The 21770-nt window shown below is 27.4% G+C and overlaps 3 protein-coding genes across 6 annotated transcripts; all 3 read right to left on the reverse strand.

Annotated features, from left to right (window-relative positions):
* Nucleotides 1-3461: 3461 nt before the first annotated feature.
* Nucleotides 3462-5244, reverse strand: LOC112597651 (myb/SANT-like DNA-binding domain-containing protein 3). Its single transcript, XM_025343777.1, is given in 6 exon segments — nt 3462-3509; nt 4124-4251; nt 4371-4475; nt 4552-4632; nt 4717-4945; nt 5056-5244. Coding segments are annotated over 6 exon segments (780 nt in total).
* A 1206-nt stretch (nt 5245-6450) lies between these two features.
* Nucleotides 6451-11438, reverse strand: LOC112597652. 2 transcript variants are annotated; one of them, XM_025343779.1, is made up of 5 exons: nt 11111-11438; nt 10872-11018; nt 10697-10774; nt 9957-10031; nt 6451-7441 (listed from the first exon to the last, which is right to left on the reverse strand). In XM_025343779.1, the coding sequence occupies exons 1-5, from the start codon at nt 11226-11228 to the stop codon at nt 6543-6545; spliced, it is 1317 nt and encodes a 438-aa protein (XP_025199564.1). In that variant the 5' UTR covers nt 11229-11438; the 3' UTR covers nt 6451-6542. The 2 variants fall into 2 exon arrangements, with proteins under 2 accessions (XP_025199564.1, XP_025199563.1); XM_025343778.1 differs by having other exon boundaries at nt 6451-7504.
* Nucleotides 11439-11462: 24 nt separating this feature from the next.
* LOC112597653 (multidrug resistance-associated protein 4-like) lies at nt 11463-16495 on the reverse strand. 3 transcript variants are annotated; one of them, XM_025343780.1, is made up of 6 exons: nt 16280-16495; nt 15657-15718; nt 15491-15574; nt 12389-12499; nt 12184-12318; nt 11463-11993 (listed from the first exon to the last, which is right to left on the reverse strand). In XM_025343780.1, the coding sequence occupies exons 2-6, from the start codon at nt 15662-15664 to the stop codon at nt 11939-11941; spliced, it is 393 nt and encodes a 130-aa protein (XP_025199565.1). In that variant the 5' UTR covers nt 15665-15718; nt 16280-16495; the 3' UTR covers nt 11463-11938. The 3 variants fall into 3 exon arrangements, with proteins under 3 accessions (XP_025199565.1, XP_025199566.1, XP_025199567.1); XM_025343781.1 differs by lacking the exon at nt 16280-16495 and adding an exon at nt 16033-16057; XM_025343782.1 differs by lacking the exon at nt 16280-16495 and adding an exon at nt 15981-16003.
* Between the last annotated feature and the right edge of the window lie 5275 nt (nt 16496-21770).

Consider the following 21770-nt stretch of genomic DNA (forward strand, 5'->3'; position numbering starts at 1 on the left):
ATGCCGTCATTATTGCTTATTATATAAACGTACTATAATCTATGTTTTTATTTGTATATTTGTATTCTCATTTTGGTAAATAATGCAAAATAATGAGATCATGTATTAACGTCAGAATATCAAAAATATGCAGTATAAAATTTGATATTTAATCAATCAAGTAATGATTTGTGGACACTCATTGACTGCATGTATATGATGTTGAAAATAACAACATGCATTTTATGCAAAATCCGGTCTTTAATAATAAGGTATGCCAATATTAATGATCTCCAAATTAAATAATAAATATTATCAAATTCTAAACATTTTTTTCAATTTTTGGAGGGAAATCTAAATACCATAAATATGATATTATTTTATTGTGTTTTCAAGGTAATCTCTACTAGCGCAACAAGTGACAATTGTTTTAACTAAAATCAAACGAACAATTATATCAAGAGTAAGTCGGGCATCTATATTTCCTTTATCTATGCGTCATTCGCACGAGCGCCCAGATGCTGTTCGCACGTTTACCGAAATAAATAAAACTCCAAAACTTTACAAAAATATAATAATTATATTATTATATTATTATTATACTACTATATTATTAATATATATATATTATATTATATATTATTATTATTATATAGCCATAATATAGCCATAATTATTATGGCTATAGTTGCGTTAATTGTCAACGAAAATATTATTTTACATAATATAATACCTATGCCTCCCGATGGAAGTTGTTTATTTCATGCAATAGCGTACTCTATATACAATACCATTAATAATGAACAAACACAATTACTTAGATCTACAATAGTTAATTATATTTATAATAACTGGGACGAGTTTAATTTGTATACAAGCGATGCCCAGGGAGATCCGTTCTCTTCACGACATGAGTACAAAGATACGATGCTTCAATCCTTTAGTTATGGCGGTACTGCTGAGGTAAAGGCAGCAGGAGTTTTGTATTATTTAAATAACCCAGGCGCTGCAAACGGCCATTGTGAATGCTTGCATTTTGAAATGTTTAATGTCAGAGTGATAACTGTATATAGGTCACCACAATGTCCAATTAATGTTGCAATAGAATGCATAAATACAGCAATATACGACAACAACCTCAATAGGTATACATCATGTTCTCGTCTGATTGCTGTGGGAGACTTCAATATCGATTTTGGAATGAATCCCCAAAATGGAATTTCCACATTTTTTTCATCCCTAAACATGTTTCCGTTAATAAACACTAGCACTACACGAAGTAGTACAACTATAGATAACGTTTTTTCGAACTTCAATGTTCAATGTGGTACTAATCATACCTTTTTCAGTCACCATTTACAAATCTGGTTCAAATTTAATTCTTAATTAACATTTTTGTACCAGATTTCTAAATAGTGACTAAAAAACTGTAAATAAATAACTTTGATAAAAAAGCTTGCCCTTGTTATATTATAAAATAAATGATAGATGTTAATATAAAATGAAGGATTACTGGAACGATAAAGATACCTTTGTCATTAATTTATGATCCTCCAGCTTTCCATATTTTTATGTTATAAATTTCATTTTGCAATAAAAATAAAAAAAACTTTTACTTATATACCTACAGGTTTGTACGGAACCCTCGGTGCGCGAGTCCAACTCGCACTTGCCCGGTTTTTTTAAAACTTAAATTCCCAAGTCTAGCTGTAACCTTAAGTCTTTAATAACTTTTAATCATTGTAACAACATCCAAGCCCTAGTTATTATTATTTAATATTGGATAAATCATATCTTTATGTTGTGAAAAGGTGATGTTCTTTCAAAAACTGTTTGATTTTTATGCATCATTTAGCTATATGTTGAACGCGAAATTTAATCATACAAATTTTCTAAATCAATGTTGTCATTTTGCAGTGTTTAGAAATGGTGTATCTAATATTAAGTTTATTCAAACAAAATATTAAAGTAGGTATGATAATAGTATTAATAGGGCCTGAAAGTTCATGCATTAAAAACTATCAAAATATACTCTTTAAATCACTAAAATATGAGCTAAATGTGTATTTTGTTATTTTACGTTAAGTTTTTTTTTTGTTTTTGGTAAAAATAATAATTAAAAGACGAGGAAAAAATATCCACAATTTTAATATAATTGAATATGTTATATTTACTCCAAGAATTAAAATTTACAATTAGGGATTTTGAATATTTTGTAAGGGTTTCAAATACAAATGAATAACAATTATCAGCCCGACCAAGCAATGATACTAATTTTAATCAGGTTTTCATTTTATATTGACGTTAAAAGGACATATTTTTCAACAAATGCATTTTGAAATAAACTCAAAGTCCAACATTATCATGAAATATTAATTATAAAAAAAAATTATAAAAATATAACACTAAAATACAGTAAAATACAATTGAATTTTAAAGTATTCTTATATTTTTAATAAACCTCAAAATATGCGAAAATATGTACATTAAAATTTCATTTTCGAACTCGTAGATTGTGATTCAAATTTTTATCTCATCCAGCAACGTTTTGATGCACTCCGTAAAAACATGTAAATGCATGAACTTCCGGGCCCTAGTTATTACCTATTATTTAAATAAAAAAATATGTATTTAGGTACCTAAATTAATCGAAAAATACAGGTACCTATTTGTATAAATTTTAAATAATTGTATGCTGTATAATATAATTTGTACATCAATTTGGTATAAATGCTATTACCTATTTATTTACTGTATGCTATTTTTTTATAAGTTTATATTATAAATTATAAATATTATGTTATGATTATAAATAGAACAATATACAATATATTACGTATTATAATATTATGTAGGTATATTATATTGTTATCTAATGTGTTGTTTTTTTTTTATTTTCAATACAATGATGCGATTTTACCTATGTAATATATTAAGCTTAAATAAGATATCAAACATACGTTTTATAATTATAATACATTGATAGTTAAATAGCGTAAAGATTATTAAGGTTGTATAAGAATGCATCGGCGTATAACAGAAGCACAAATGTCTATTATTATGATTCATTGATGGCATTTTATAAATTAAAATACAAAATTAAAATGTTAATAACTTCTTTAATTATTAATGCAAAATTATTAATGATACGTCAAAATTCATTAAAAAATAAATCGTATATGAATCATATTTCAAAAATATATGTTCCCATTTGAATTTTAAAAGTTACCCCTAAAATTTCCCCTTTTTAATTAATAAAAAAAATAATTTATATCAAATTATTTTAGCTTATATGATTCAAAAAGGTTTTCGAATAGGTCATTTTTTCATAATTTAAGTATATCATGCTGAAATCTGCTGTCACAAGAAATTTGGAACACCCTGTATATATATTTATTTAAATAATATTTTCTTTAATTTTTTTCATTTCTAAAGCAAGTTTTTCACATTGTAACTTGAACACTTTATGTTCCTCAAAGCGCTTAGCTACTACAGACTGCATTATAAGTTTCTGATTTAAAATCTAGATAGTTTAAAATTAGGAAATGTAGAATAACAATATGTATACAATACTGAAATCTATTTTGAACATTAATTTGTTTTATATTAATTAACTTATCAGCTAGTATTCTGTATATCTTTAATAATTAAATTACCACATTAATCAATTCTTATGTAATAACTAAGGCCCAGACTTTTAGGATAATTTAAAGCTGAAATATGATCTTAATATTCTCCATAAAAAATAAAAATAAATTTGTATTTTAATTCACTCAAAAATGAGAAAAATAATCAATGAACATCAAAATATGCTTTATTCAATTTGTTTTCAAGCTATAAGTAATTATAGTTGTCTAGTTAGTAGTTATTTGTAACTGTTTCTTGTAAACATTAAATTTAGTTAAAATATAAAAAACCAACTGTAATTACTACAATTATTTCAAATTTACATTGTTAACTATAAATACCTTTCTGATAAAACTGCACACATTCAGTAAGAATATGTAAAAACCTAAAATTCTGTACCCCAGTAATAATTTATATTTTATATTATGCATAACCAATAATAATTGTATTCCATTGTATCGTATATTCATATATCATCTTTTTTAAATATGTTTTATTTTTTTTTTAATATTACCTGTAACTTATTCATTTTTTCTTCTGATTCAATTGCCATTTTTTGCCTCTTTACTCTCAGCTCACATTCTTTTAGGATACCATCTTTTTTGGCGGATTTGCTTGTGATGTTTTCAATATGGTTTCTTTTTTCTAAAAAACAAAATAGTTTTGTTTAAATAAGCACAAAATTAACTATACCTATTGACTAGTATAGATGACAGAAAGCAATTTAAGTAAGAAAATTACATAAATTAGGATAGTACACAAACCTGGTTGTACTGGTTTTATATAGCTTTCATTAACTGGAGTTTTAGTTATATCTATTATAATAGCTGATTTCGGCCCACTAAAATCTGTTTCAGTAAATAATTCATCTAAACAAATAAATAATAAACTTATCTAATAACTTAACATTTACATAATATGATCAATGCAATAACTAATATGTACCAGAAATCTATATTGGTGTCTCAGCATTGATAATTTCCAAATGAACAATATTACCCGAACTGTCCATAATATTTGAACTGTCTATAACATTACATAAGTTCAAAAACATAAAAATAAATTTAAAAAATGTTATAAAATGTATTTAAAAAACAAATTATGGCTAACTGGTTTTTGATTTTTCAAATGCCACACCATCACTGTCATAATTATTTTTCCACTCTACAATATGCGGTTTTCCAATAAGTTCCTCCACCTCAGGATTTTGAATATTATCAGCTGTTGTTTCATATGAACCTCCTCCAGTTTTCAATCTGTTATACCTTTCAGAAGTGAATGTTTTCCTAGATTTGGCTTTTTCTGATTCCCAAAATGTTTTTAAATTCTTTACTTCTCTCTGTAAGCATTATTATAACAACATTAACAACAAAATCATGCTGGTATATTTTATAAAATAAATACCTAAACATACCGGTTTTTACATGTTAATTATACATTAGAACCTACCTTTTGAACTTGAGCATGTGAATTAAACTCATTTGTTACTTTTTCCCAAGCTTCGTGTTTTTTTAGGTTTGAGTTAAAATCTTTTTTTGAATCTTCTATAATGTGTTTCACTTTAGCTACACAATGGAAAAATATTTCTTTCTCTAGAGTATCCCAATTCGGACCTCGCTCTCTTTTAGTACTTTTCATTTTTAATTATAATATGCTTAACTAGTGAAATAATATAGTTGTAAATCTTAGTTAAATGTTAATGCGTGATTGTTGATGACAATTTAAAAATGAAAATTCGAACTAATATAAAAATGAACCACTGATAAGTGATAACCCAGCTGATAACATAAAATATCATGGAAGAATAATGTAATTTTAAGTAATACCTAACTACGAGTGACTTAAATTTTGACTATATAATTCAAATTTACGGGCTCACTAAGTATTGGTTACATGCCCCGTAGCTAGGTAACACCTAAGCAGTTTTAGGTGACCCGTAACGCACCGACTTTGCATACGGACGTACATAATATTATTATATAATAATAGGTTTCTTAATAGTTCACACAAATTTTATTAATATGTATTTCATAAATGATAATGTTACGAATATAATAACAATTTGCAACTCGATGATGATTGTCATCTCCGATGAGTCGTGAATCGCAATAATGATAGCTTGTAGTCTTGAGAACTACAAAAATTAAAAATGTTAGATAAATAAAATATTTTCTGTCAATAATTATATGTTTTAGCATTGATTATATATACTATAGATATCCCACTGCATTATAAAATACGCTGCGCGGAAATTATTTCCGTTAGAGGGCGATAAGGAATTTTGTCTATAATAAAATAAAATATTATTTCTAATCGCCGTAATCGTCGTATCTCATCGGCAAATTCTGTCGTACGTCGTCGTCGACCACCTCGCCATGGCGTGTTGTCCCGCGACCCGCAACTCCTACAACCTACACTTTGCTCGTCGCGCTTCTCGGAAGCGACGACGACTACGCGATCACAATCGTCAATCACGTTACGATGGAAAAATTAACAAAACAAACAAAAATATTATTGACAATATTGTCGAAGCAATAGTGAATTTTAGCAGTCTAATAAGTTAATAACTAATTTGGACATTTGCGGCAGGAAAGTATTTATTATTATGAAGTATATTGATAAAATAAACACTAAATAAATAGATAGGTTGATAGGTACCAAATTGAAAATAATGAAATAAACACATATTCAAATAAATAGATAATAAATGTTAATGTTTAATTACAAACTCTGTAATATGTTAATAATAACATTGATTATGTAAATATAATCATTGATAATAACTAATAAAATAATAATAATAATAAAGTACATAAACAATAAATCAAAATATTTCAAGCACAATTTTACATTAAAACACATTTTAGATAATTCAAAAGTTCAGTCGTTCAGATAATAATAATTGATGAATATTGTTTAGATGTTATATGTAAATTTTATAAGTGTTGTAAGATACTTAATTTTGGATTTGGTTTCTGTGAAGTTGTATTTCGTTCAGGTGGTTTTGAACACCATTTACATTCTTTGAATACTTTTACAATAAATAAAAGTCTCATTATGTACTCAAAATGTTTAGCACACACTGGTTGCACAACTTTTTCGGGTATACAATGGTTTGCCTGAGTCATCAATTTATTGACTAAATGTTTTTCACTTTTGAGTTGATTATAACTATGTTTAAAAACATTTAAGCATATAGATACAAATTGTACCAGATCTTCAGATGGAGCCTTCAAACCAGAAGATGCATTTAAATCGATGTCCTTAAATGTTTTATTAACAATTAATAATTGTTGTTTATCATCTAAATCCTTACATGGTTTTAATAAAAATGTTTGACATTGATCACATTGAAATTTGTCCAAGCATTTCTTTGCTAAATAACCAGCATAATAAATCGTTGAACATTTTTCAAGAGTTGTTCTTGATTCATTATCTGGTTCTTCTTCTGATGTGGAATCATTATCTTCTATTAAGTTTGATGACTTATTATATGATTCCATATTTTGTTGAGAGTGATTTTCTATGTCATCATTTGTTGGTGTTTGACTAGAAACCAAAAATATGTCATCATCTTCTTCACAATTAGATTTTTCCGAAGCACAATTTAATAACCCAAATGAGCATACACTCGCAAAAGAATATCGTAGTGTACGACAAGTTGGGTTTTTATTGTACCCACCTTTTTGTCGAAATATTGAAAATAAATTCTCGATAGGATCCTGACACAAACGGTTGGTCATTAAAAAAAAATTAGTTGAAGGTGAAGCAAATAACATTTCTGATTGTTCAGTTTCATATAAGTCCAATACTGCATTTAATGACCAAATCATTCCTGTGAAGCAAGGTGGGACATTTTTTTTAATTATCTTTGACGAATTTTGGAAACTTTGTTTTTCTGCAATTTTAAATGTATTTATTGAATTTTTAATTATATTTATAGCATTAAGATTATTTTTACACATGGGTCTTCTATTGGGATTTTTATCAAACAAATTTTTACTGTTTAATGTGTCAAATAAATCGTTCAGTCCCGAAAAAAAGTTTGCGGTATCTAATGCTGTTATAGAATCTAGCTGTCCGGTTGCTACACATGTTTTTATAGCTGCCGACACACTGTTACTAAACGTTTGTATAGCAATTTTACAGCTCATTTTTTGCCAAGGATTTGGATTTATATGTTGTTCACCTATTTTGCACATAGCCCGGGTTGTTACACTTGATTTATCAATTTCATATGTCTTTTTAAAATCATAAAACCGTATTGTTTTGACACATTTTGAAAACTTCAACAGTATATTTCCATTTAATAAATTATTTCTAATACTTTTTAAAAGATGTGGTACATCGTAAATTAGATAAATTTTTTTTCCTTCTATTATTGTGTATGGCTTGTCTGATGTAGCATTTAGTATAGAAAACATTTTACGATTTGCTGTACCTTGATCACAAGTGATACACACAGGATCGAAACCAATTTTGATTAATTCTGAAACACAACTTTTTATTATTTTTGCCATTTCTTCTCCTTTGACACCAGTTGAACTTAAAAAGTAAGACATTGGCAATTTCCATTTGTTATATAAACCTCGTATCATTATGACAAAGGCCAGTTTTGCAGGCCGATTAGACCGACCGAGATGTCCTAGATCTTCGTACCCTTCTATCATATCTAATGATTTATTATACTCTAAACAATATTTGATTGCCATTTCATCTATCATGATAACACATTTTTTTTCTTGGAAAGACATTGTGTTGCACATAATTTTCATTTGAGTCATATATTCAGGAATAAAACCAGGCATATACTGGAAGGATTTAAGCCATGCATGTAACGTACTTACACCTGGTAGAATAATATTATTTTTTCTCATAAATTTGTAAGCAGTTGGTGATTTATAAAATATCGAAATTGCTAACATTTTTTCATTTTGTAACCAAGGTTTTCGCTTCTTATGTAATAATTGCATAGTCACTAAGGATTTGGAGTTTTTTGAAAAAAATTTTGTTTTGTTGATAAATGAATAAGTATTTATTTTGTCTTGTTTCTGCTTTTTAATTAATTGGTTTTTTAAAAAACAAATCTTGGATCTTTTCCTACACAATAATTTTTTTTGTTTTTCATACTTTTCTAACAATTGTTGGTACTTCATGAACTTATTTTTTCTATTGATTTTACTAGTAGGGCTAGGAAGTTGTATAAGTTGAGACACTGTATGAAGTTCCAGGTGACACTGAATAAGTTTGATGGCCAAAATAATTTTCATATGCATCAAATGAACTGACACTTTTTACTTCTGTAGTATATTTTTTTTTTGGTGTTAACAATCGTAATTCTTTGGGAGAAAAATCTTGAATTAATTTACTACCAAATGGACTCTTTTCATTATCAACTGAGCAAATGTTTTCTATTAAATAAAAATAAAATTAGAAATTGTGGTTCCAGGATGATTGGTCTACTAGAGTTAAGTCCATTTTTTATTGTTATTTTCAATTATATTAATTTTTAAAAGAAAAATTTAATTAACGAGCTACAGAAAACAGGAATATATGTCATTTCGACGCGTGCAATTTTGATTTATCTACTTTTCGACGAATGTCAATTCGACGCGTTTTATCATATTTATCTAAGGTCAAAAAAAAAAATCATAAAATAAAATTCTATAAGTACATATTTATAAATATAAAATAATACATTCATATTATATAAAATAATGAAAATATTGAGTGTTATTTTATAACATCCATTTTTACAATACAATTTTAATATTTAATTATTTTATCATTATATACCCAATTTTTTTAAACATTTTTGTTGTATTTCTATCATATCTTATTAGGGCATCAAAAATTAATATGAGCTTAGTATACTTGAATCAATATAATAAAATGCATCGAATTGACCGCGTCCATAAATTATGATTACATCAGGCAAGATGAATTGAAATTACTAAATAGTTTACATTATCATTCAAAAAGTGGACATCTATATCGTAAATGTACATTAAAAAAAATGACCGTAAATTTTAGGTAAAAATAATACGTGTAAAAGTATTTTTGACAATCGACATAATGGTAATCGAAATGACCGTCATCGTTTTAAAAATTATCGTAATTTATTTTTTACCAAATTACAGTCGGCAGAGCGGCGCACAGTTTGGAAACCGCTGATCTAGGCGCCTTAAATATTTGTATTTATTTATTTAATAATATTTATCAGCTAAATATTAAATAGGGCTAAACTCCTAGGTCGGGTGAGACTCTACGGTTGAGCGAGGCACAAAGACTGTTATTGCTGTATTTGTCAATTATGCTTTTTTGGTAATATAATAAAAAAAATAAATTACCTGAACATGTCGCTGAATGAATTTTTTTTTTAGTTGGCGTAGTTTCCAGTATGGTTTCAACATTTACATTTTCATCTATTAAATCAAAATATGTGTCAATTATATTATATTTATATACTAGCTGAATAACCCGGCTTCGCCCGTGTACAGTTTTTTGTGTTACCTATTACAACTTTTATTTTATCAGTTTTTATATTTATTACAGGCTACTTTTAGATATGTTGATCCTAGGTAGTAGGTTGCCCATATATTGTAATAATCAGAAGTCGGCAAAAAATTACCTTATTTTAATATTTCGAAGACAAATTGTAAGATACAATTCGGTCCCCGTCCCCGTGTATAATTTTATTTTCGGCCAACGGAAATTTCGAATATTTGTTTGTTTGTATGGGATTGTCATTGGTTACAGAAAATGTTAGCATTGGCCAGAGAATATTTAGAGTACAATTTACACGTAAAATTTTGAAATTTGAGCGGCCACGTCTAGTTACCGCGCGTCGACGGCTGCCGTACCACGAACCTCACCCATCGTTAAAAATTAACTATTTTATGCTCTTTTTACCCTTTAAAATGCGAATTTCGAAAAATCCTTTCTTAGTGCGCCTATACATAGTATTAAGTACATTTACTGAAAATTTCATATCCATAGCTACAGCGGTTCCGGCTAGGTGATAATGAATCACCCAGGACAAGTCATTTTATATATACAGATAGGTATAACAACATTGTTTTTTATTTACCTATCGTAGAAACATATTCATTTTGTATATCATTGTTAGCCTTAGCACTCGATATCATAACTGGTTGTTCACTGGAATCTATAAAGACATATAAAAATACATTTTAAGAACAAACTATTCATTTAATAAAATGTTAATGAATTAATTAATATTTTAATAATTTGAACTTAATTACCAGTAGAATATTTCTTTGGTAATGCATTCTGAATTAGTCGTGGTTTTACACATGTCGAATTCATATACATTGCTTTATCGAAATGATCAGAGCATATATAACGTTTTCTCAATTTCTTCGGACTCATTCCGTCAAGCTTTATGTTTCCTAAAATTATGCACAGCATTTATTCATAAAATATCATATTTATAAACCTTATATAATTATGTAAATTAATATACCACATTTTAAAAACGTACCAGAATTAACTATCCATTGGTTGTGCATATCTATGTTAGCTGGAAATGGATGAAATGTATTTTTTGACGATCTTCTAGTTAAGTTGCAGTTAAAATATACACATTTATCTCCAGACATTTTAAAATAAAAATTTCAAACCGCAAAAATAAAAGAACGCTATAACTACGACAATATTGATACTTGATGGTTCAATAGTAGAGTAGGTACTGTTGTAAACTTATGAAAATTATTTAGGAATTCCATATTTAATTATTAGTTAAAAACTGATAACAATAAATTTATAAATATCTATACAATATTTTCGGTGCACGTTGCCGCCACTTGGTGTCTTAGCTCTTAGCGTATATAAAATACATTTTCAATAACATTTAATAACATGGTTGTAACTTGTCACAAACGATTATTTCAAATAATTAATATTTTAAGTTATATCTTTAAATAAATATTGTTAAATAATTTTTTTTAATTGTATGACCATAATTGTAGAAAAGCTGCAAGTCTATAATATTTTTTGGGGGGCCTGTTTAGCCGGGGGGGCCCTTAATCCGACTTGCATGCGTCACTCGACGGTAGTGCTTTGGCGGCTTCGCAGTCTACACCACCGCCGGGCGCTTCTAGTACAATAATTATATTTTAAAAGTACAAATATAATATTATAGCAATATAACATAAATTGCCATTCGATGCCGGGAATGGCGCAGGTACGCGACCGGCGAGGCGGCGACGTCCGTCACTATCGCAAAGTGGTTTCAACTGATCCCCACTCCTGTGATCTACTAGAGCGATTTTGACGGCACCCGCCACAACTAGAGACAGTCCGCAACGACTCATAACGGCACCCGCCATTTAATGCGTAGCTTATTTCCTATTGCAGTGAGCCATCTATAGTATATATAATCAATGATATTAGGTAAGTACCTATACATATAGGTTAAAACTTTTAACTATAAACAGACAATTGTATTTTGCCAATTGGTTGCCAGGTCCCATCTAACAGTCCATTAAAACCTAATATCGTTATCCAAATATCTTTATTTATAAAAAGTGTAATTAACAGGAATAGTATTCTTACCTAAAAAAAATATCATTGAAACCGAATACCAACCCACTTAACAAATATTTACAGCCAAATATTTTAATCAAAACTCTCAGCAAACTAGGCTTACGTTTTGTAGAGTATGCATTGATTAATTCTAATCGCCATTCACTAAAAACAGATTAAAAATTAATTTTATCATAATATTGTTAAAGATAATATTGAATTTTAATAAATTTACTTTTCTAATTTATCACCTAATGGTGATGATATCTGATCTTCCAATGTCATATACAAATCGGTTTCATCTAAATCCCTATTATTTCCTGTTTTGAACAGATTTAACATCCAGCTAAACAAAACATAATTTTATAATAGTTAACTATTGTATCAATATTATTAAAATGATTACTATATAAAACACAGTCTTCAAATTGCAAGAAGATCCAAAATCTAAAATGTATTACTATTAGTCATTAGTAATTAAATGTAGTAAAATCTCTAACAAGACAAAATATTGATGCATCAATAATTTCACTGATTTTATTGATAAAGATTTGCTCTATTTAATGTCGAAATTTAGTAAATTTACAATGTCTATTTAACGTAGAGTAATAAAATAAACGATTACTATCTCATAATTATTGCGTACGGCACGATGTATTTATGTATTATTACTAAACTATGGTGATAATGCGATATTATGAAAATATCGGTTTATCGATGTTTCCATCACTGGCACAGATCGATCTAGGAATATGTTTTGATTTCCGTCAATAATAATAATAATAATAATAATAATAATAATAATCAGCTGCTTATACACACACTTGTAATTTTTGCGGGTAACGCACTATTCTTAACTCCACCAAACGCCAATCTTTTGATACGACTCGAATTTTCCGACAACTCGTGGAACGCAATGTAACTTTATCGCATATCAACTTTTGTTATGGGACGGTGTTACACCTTTACATTCACATATCTATTGTTGATACGCGTCTACGTAACATTAAGCGCAAATTTTACAACTCTTATAAGTGCAGTGTACGCAGCTATAAATTTGCCACGTTTATATTATGCAGCAGTTATTGCACATTGAGCTAGTCCGAGAATTAGGTGCATAAAAACGCATTTTTATTTCGCATCAAGTCAATGCACATTTATTGTTTAATTTCATTCGTCAAATCAAATTAATATTTAAGCAAGAATTTCAAAGTTATTTTGATTAAAAGTTAACACTATGATAAAAGTATAATTATTTTGATCATGGTACGTATCCAAAATATAAAGCATGGACTAAAAAACATTCACATTAACTTTTAATTTATTCAACATCTAATCATTGATATTTTAGGTGCATATAAACTCGCTCCCTAATGCGCATTGAGTTGATGTGCAATAACTATACTTCATAATATACAAGTGGTTAATGTTCATTTATACAATGCTACCTATCTGGCAGCTATAATGAATACAGTTTTGGTCATTGAAAATCCCATTGCTTATTTGTTTATTCTAGTATTTTATAAAATCAATTACCTACGTCCTAATATCACATAATGGATTATGGATTACAAAATATTAATATCAACGACCAACGTAGACACAATTTGGGGGGGGGATGCTTGGGGATGTTTATTAACACCCCCAAATTTTTAATAACATCATGGAATTTTTATTGATTATAAATTATGATATTATGTGATAGACATTAGGATAAATTTGATTCTAGAACTTTTCATATTCATATTAATAATAATAAAATATACCGATCACTGATCAGAATAATATAGAAAATATTATTGTCAATTTATTGTTTAAATTATGTATTAATAACACAAGAAGATTTTATAAAACGATTATCGATAACGATTACGCCGAAACATCTTTAGAATATTTTGTAAATGGAAAACAGTCATTAATATTGAATGAGATTTAAGCGCTAAAATTGATAAAGATAAAATAATAAATAATTTTAGTATGTTTCAAATACGCATATCTTTAATATTTTAGTGATTATTATTATTACTATTACTATTATTATTATTATTAATATATTTTGTGTACGTCATCGACGTGCGTCGACCGACGATTTGGACCGACCACGACGACAACGGAGTCTTGTTATTGTCAGATGACAGAGTTCGATTCTGTCCCGTCCGCCTACTCTATGGTATGCACGGTAAAAATAAATGTTTTTTTTGTTTTATTCATATCTTCTTTTTTTTCTTTTTTTAATTTAATGCAACCACTCTCCCATCAATATAATATAAAAATAAAAATGGAATTACTTATACGTTATATTTGAAATTTGTGTTTTATTTTCTTTATTAATATTTAATTTTCTTATAAATTGTTAATAAATTATAAGGTAGTTTAACGAAAATGCATGAATGATGCTGTAGAAAAGTCACCTACGGGTCATTTTGATCAACATAAATCTAGCACCCCCATACATTTAATCCAAATTGCGCCTATGAATATCAATTTAATGCAATCACAAATTTAATGAGAAAAACATAGTAAAGGTAATATAAATTCACTAATACACGTGTCACGTATTATTAGTTATATATTAGTTTGTATGTAAACCAAATTCAATCTATTATAATTGTATATTATCCCATATAGAATACCAAATGTTGCAATAGTGCAGCATAATATAGATATAATATTATCATGATATTTTAAATATTAAATACTTTGACGATATACATATTTTTTTGGGTCTTGTTAACATATAATCCACACATTCAATATGTACAATAAAATATTATGTTGTGGACCCAATGGCTGATACAAGATTCCGTCAAAAAAGTTTGGAAACCAATAGTTTTAATTTTTAATCTAAATATAATATATGCTTAGTAACTTTAAAAATGGTAAATAATCATGATACGATGTAATAGTATACAGCGATAACGGTAGATAACTGCAATAATATATAAAAATACATCGATACATACCACATGGTACCTATATGGCTATATACCACCTGAGTACATATAGTTTCTTTAAATTTAAATTTTTATACAAAAAAAAATTTAGTTATACATACATATATCTTCGTCAAAATTACAAAAAATAATTTTTATTTATACTTATTTGCTGGAAATAAATAGTTGGGCACATTTTTTTAACACAATTTTTACACATATAATATCATATGATATTAAATAGATTCCATTACAAAATTTATTATTTATTGAATATTTACGAGATATTAGTACGTATAAATAAAAACCTCACAGTTTATTTACAAGTTAATTAAAATTAAATTGCTATTTAAATAGTTAAATTTAAAGCTTTAGCAAATTATAGTATAATTAAATATATTTACCTGTATGTAATAGATTCAAAAATATTTGCATTTTGTTTTGGATTCAAAGACCGTTTTATCTCACTTTCGTTATCTGTTATAAACCTAAAACAATAATAAATAATAATAATAATAATCTTACAAATTGTAATTACTAAATACTTTTTAAATATTTTCTAAAACTAACCTGTTCATGGTGTAAAAAATGCTATGAATATTATTTAAATAATTTTTTTAGATGCGGTTTTTCTGAAAAAAAAATAAAATTATAATTATATAAATTTATATTGATTTGTTTAATGGTAATATGGCATTATCGATAGATAATTAATGGATTGCAAACGATGAATTATTTCAACTTTAATGGAAGAATTCATTCTTTTCAGAATAAGTACATTTTCTATGTACTGTATATCGTCGTCATAATTTCTTCGAATTTCATAAAATGTATTTAATATTTTTATAAATAATAATTTTTACATGAATTGTACAATAATATTAATATAAGTACCTATTAGACATTAGTTATTATACTCAAACTATCTGAAGTTAACAATACTAACATATTGTATAAGTTGAGTTATAGTTAGTTTGATTCATGCTTTTTGTTTCAAAAAAAATATGTAACAACATTCAAGTACATATAACCAGAAAAAAAGCATAATTGTATTAATTAAAAATTAAATTAAAAAGCTAAAGAATCAAAATATTTCAAAAATACGATATGAACAGATTTCAGTGTGCATTAACACTATAAAAAAAATATTGTATACATAAAAAATAAATAATTAATATATTTTAAATATGTACATAATTATTTGTAGACTGATGTCTGATATACACCATAATAAACAATTAGTTTAATAAAAAAAAAATAAAATAAAAAGTTGACACTTTATTAAGTTCAATTTGTTCTATTTATCTACACATTATACATAAAAGCTATAAATCAAAACTACAATTAATTAGTTTCTAAGCCTCTCTAGTTTTTAATTGAAAGTTATCCTGAGAACTATTCGTACAAAATATTAGCCTCCTGGCTCCTACTAACTATTTGGACGCAATTTATGTGTATGTATATCTGTTACTAACCTTGTCGGGGAGGGGGACTAGTGTGCGCCGATAAATATTAAGTCATTGTATTTATCGTTATACCAGAGGTCATAGACTACAACATTCATTAAATATATTTCATATAACACCACATTTTATAATAAGCCAAATAACACAAATTATTTACATTTTATATTAGGACATTTTATCAACATGCTCTGATACCGAATCATAATATTTATACGGCAACAAAGCTGATTAATATAATATGTTTTCCAAATTATCATCAAAGCGTGTATTGTTATTATAAAAAAATATCTTAGGCAGAATGCTTTTAATTTAACAACGTAATATCAGTTTTAAAATGTTTTATGACAATAGTGTTGGCTTGTCCGATATATTCATAGTAATTGGTAACTGTATAGTGGGAATCGATTATTTTCAAAAATAAAATTGATTGAAATAGATTACGATCTCGATGTCATAAAGTCGACCATCAGGCCCTGTTTTTGTAAGAGTATTGAAAACACACATTTAGACTAGTTAGACTAGCCAGAGTTAACTAGTCTAAGTTAGATCTTCAGCAGCCCCTCAGAAATAAAAAAATAAAAACCAAATCATTCTAACTGAATCGTAAGTAAAAAAAAAAAAAAAAGCTTACGAAACTCCAGTGCAATGTAATCATTACATCCTTATCGCTTCCAACACACGCACCGTTCTCAATCACTATCTTAATTATAGTATACCACAGACGATAAGAGGCCGACACACAATATAATTGTTCAGTCGATTATCTTGAAATCACGTCTACAGAACGTGACCAAATCACTGCAAAAACATACAGAAAATTAACAGTGTGTCGACGGGTGGGAAACTTCGACTCTGATCCGACCAAACGCAATCTCACATCAATTCTCCAAATGTCATCGCCACATAAATTCTCCCAGAGTTAGTATAGTCATGTATGACGGTCGGTCACATTGGTTTTTCGGCAGCGTCGGCCTGTCGCCTTTTTATTTTTTCTCGCGTACGAGTGTACGACACACACGTTGGTTACGACGAACTACTTTTACGATTATAAAAAGTAGTACCACCACGCAAATACGCAATCGTGCTCATTAAAAAGAAACCACGTGATCAGCCGCCACCGGCCCGCTCATAAATACGCGTAGTTGGAGGAAGAAGTCATTAGCACAACCACGACACCTCCACGGTATACTACGCAGAAAATATTTAACATGCACACGGCACACCTTATTACGGCAAGAATTTCCCAAGGTAGCATACTAGATCCAACACTCTACAACATTTTTACCTAGGGTATACCTCACTCAGATGTTATTTACATTGTTAACTTCGCCAATGATACGGAAATAATATTTCCCTACCCAGACCTTGAAAAATCCTCAAAACGGTTTTAGAACCATCTATTAAAGCTCCAAAGCTAATTCCACCTTTGAAAATAAAAATCAATTGAACAAAATCTAGCCATAACCTTCACTATCTACGCTTAATTAACAGTCTTCCACTATTTATCAACAACAATGTTATCCTTAGGAATCTATCTCGATAAAAAAACTCAATTGAGCACATCATATAAAAACGAAAAGTAAATCATTAAATTTAAGTCCTCGTATTCTGAGAATATGTTACGTTTCCCGAACGAAGATCACAAATATACAAAAAAATACATATAGGTCATAGCCATAACTAACCACCTAAATCTATTGATCATCAACCTAAAACTTTTGTTCTTTTTCTAACCCAATCAACCCACTACGTTGTTTAATACATTATTGAAAAGACAAACTAAATAATTAACTTTAACTAAAAATCATTTAAATCGTCTTTTCGCCAATAATGAGAAAGACAAGTCTAATTCGTGAAGGGAAAATATATCAGATAATTCAACTATGAAATTCAAAGATCGAATCCAACAAACTTTGTTATAACCGATAAGATGATAAACGGATAGTATGGTCCGATATAATACGCCTATGGAAATTTTAAAATTATTTGTTAATATTATATTCGAAGAAAGATTTTTTTTCTAAATCATTTTTTAAAATTTGTGTATGTTTTTTAAGTTATAAATATTCACGTAGAAATAAACTTGTTAATACATTTAAATAAATATAAATCAACTTTTTGGCTCTCTTTTATATTTAATTATACCTAACAAATAATATCATATAAATATATAATATGTATATATACATTTTCATGTATAGATAAATAAAACATTATCCAAATATGTTATTAATGTTCATTAATCATATATACATAAATATATATATGTATATTGTTTACGTTAAATTTTCTAGTATACCTACTAAAATAAGTAAAATTATTCAGAGTAAATTATTATCATTTTTCATTTTATAGTATACCTACCATAAACGATAGAAAATAAACTCTTACAACAATTTACAGGTTAACTTAGTTGACACAGGTGTCATGGATGTGACCATTCAATATTATTTTCAATAAAAACTAGGAGGATGTTTCATTTTTCAATGCATAATATATATATATTGTTTTTATATAAAATGGTATATTAAATTGTTTCTGGGTATATTTATCATATCTATCCATACACCTGTGTCAACTAAGTCAAGCTATAAATTGCTGTGAAGTTCACAATCTATCGTATATGGTAAGTATAAAAAAAAAATGATAATAATTTATTTTAAATAAGTATATAATAAATAAATTATATGATGAAGAACGTTTAGGCGATGTCCTTTTAAGTATATTACGGAGACAATTTTTAATTCATTACTTAACTTTTTTACTCTGTAATAAACGGACTGTCAAGAGTTATATCATCACCAGTCATCACCAGTCAGTCACGGCCAACGGCGTGACCCTAGTACCTATGTCCAACGCCCTCCCGAGACCATTTAGATAACCACAGACCATAATAGTACAATTCTCACAAACGCCATCGGTTCTCTTTCCCTCTTCTTTATACATTTATCCTGTCGCAGTAAATTTAAGTAACTATTTATATCTATTTGTTTATTGACCATTATTATAAAAATTACTTTTGTTTTACTTTTAGTTATAAATAATAATACTACATTACATTATACTATAAATAATAATTTTTGTTTACAAAAAAAAAAAACTTTGTTTTTAATTTAATCATTTATTATTCATATTGCATGTATCTACATGTTTTATTGGGTTGAAATGATTAACCCATCAAAAACCTATCGTTTTACTGTACATAAAGTTTAAATTCAAGTAGTTTTTTTTAAACTAAATTAAAGTAATACTATATCGCACTCCTAGAACAAGACTGCCACAACTCAAAATTTATAGTTTTGAGAAAAATCGATTTGAAGTTTGGAACTAAGATATTTTAATGAGTTTTTTACTTATGCTTTTGAAATTTAATATTTAAATACTTACAATCATACTTTACAATATTAATTTTTCAAATATTATGAAATTCACTCTTAAACCCAAAATTTTAGACTTGTGGCCATTTACAATTTTTTAAGTAAATGCAAGACTGCCACATTTTGATATGTGACTGTTGCATACAGAAATTGATTTAGATGCCACTTATTAAAATATGGCAGTATTGAATTTAAGCCATGAACATTTTATGCCATAAATCGAGTTGTGCACTGTTGAAATTTAAACAACTTATAAATAATTTTATATTATAATATTTTATTAGTAATTTAAAATTTGATTAAGTGTTGTTTATTATAATAGTATGATAATGGTATAGGTATAATAATAAAATATCCTTAAACAAATTAACAGTTGTATTTAATCATATTTAAAAATTCATTATTAAAATAAAATTAAAAATGACTACCTGTCTAATAAGTGAACTTATTTTGTGTATTAAAATAACAAAATATGAATCAAACATAACAAAATAAAACCATTACTTATTATAATTATCATGACCTTATGATGAGTATAATGTTATAAATTAAAATTAAAATAATTTATAATTTATAAATTAATCACTTTCTTCGTTGTAGTATTATTAATTTCAGACACTTTTAAGTTTTATAAAAACTATGGTAAGTATCTGGAATAAGCTTTGCTTCACACAATGAAATTAAGTCTTTTTAATTTGTGTGATTCCAGACTCTTCAGAAAATGCAAATTTCAAATTGATGTTTGATGATTTTATTTTGAATTTCTAGTTTTCTTTAAAACTATATTTCTTTAAAATCTGCTTCTCCGTAAGTTGTTTTATAAAGAATCTGTCTGGGAATTCTTTGTTACTCTAATAATTTTAATATCTCTCATAAAACAGTTTGACCTGTAGTGTTTTATTAAAATTGTTACAATATCTTTACTCAATTGCTTAAAATCTATAAAATCTTTATGTGTAGCTCATTTAATTTGAATGGTTTTCCAGTTTTGCTGTTTGGATGACTGTAGGCCATTGTAGGGAGAAATATTGACCCTCCTCTAAGTAGCCTATTCTTTGTTTTCAATTGTAGAGTGTACTGAATCCCTTCATTTTGTGTGTGCCCTACTATCAAAAATTTGTGGGTAATAGAAGGAATATCTAGATAGTTAATAGCATACAAGTACAAACTAATCATGAATTTATTCTTTTGTTGGCCTGAACAGTTATCTGAATAAAAAATAGTATCTTTCTGAAGACAATTCTGTATGAGATATTTGTAAATGCATGTAGATATTTCATTGGCACCTCTTTTACCTTGATCTTCGTTCCAAACAAAACAATTTGCTTCATTTTCGCCCAAACTATATATAGTTAAATTGTAGGTGGCAAATTTTCTAGCATAATAAAAGTTTGATACTTTTGCAGCTGGAGTTAGAACACTTTGCAATCATAACAAGACACCATATACTTTTCAGTATTTTCTTTAGCAGCTTCTTATCTTTTCTTTCAAACCTTGATAATTTAGTTTCATTTTATGTGCTTCAAGCTCAGCTTGTAAATTTTTTTTCAATATCAGAACTATATTGTACCGTTCATAAAGCACACTGGTCTTTTTTGGGTACATAGAAACCTATGTTAAACTTAGTGTTGAACACATGTGAATAAGTTGAAAGCTTGACTGGTGATTTATTATTTTCCTCACATTCTTTAATATATAATTTATGCATACTTGATAAAGTCAATGAACCATCTATAAACTCTCTAAGTTTGGTTTCGTAAATAATGAGATTCAATTCGAGGAAAACTATTAATATGATTTTAATTCCATTTACAGTTCAAGATCTAATGATCTATGATTAT

Source organism: Melanaphis sacchari, unplaced genomic scaffold, assembly GCF_002803265.2.
Source record: "Melanaphis sacchari strain LSU unplaced genomic scaffold, SCAv2.0 Contig433_pilon_pilon, whole genome shotgun sequence".
Lineage (NCBI taxonomy): Eukaryota > Metazoa > Arthropoda > Insecta > Hemiptera > Aphididae > Melanaphis > Melanaphis sacchari.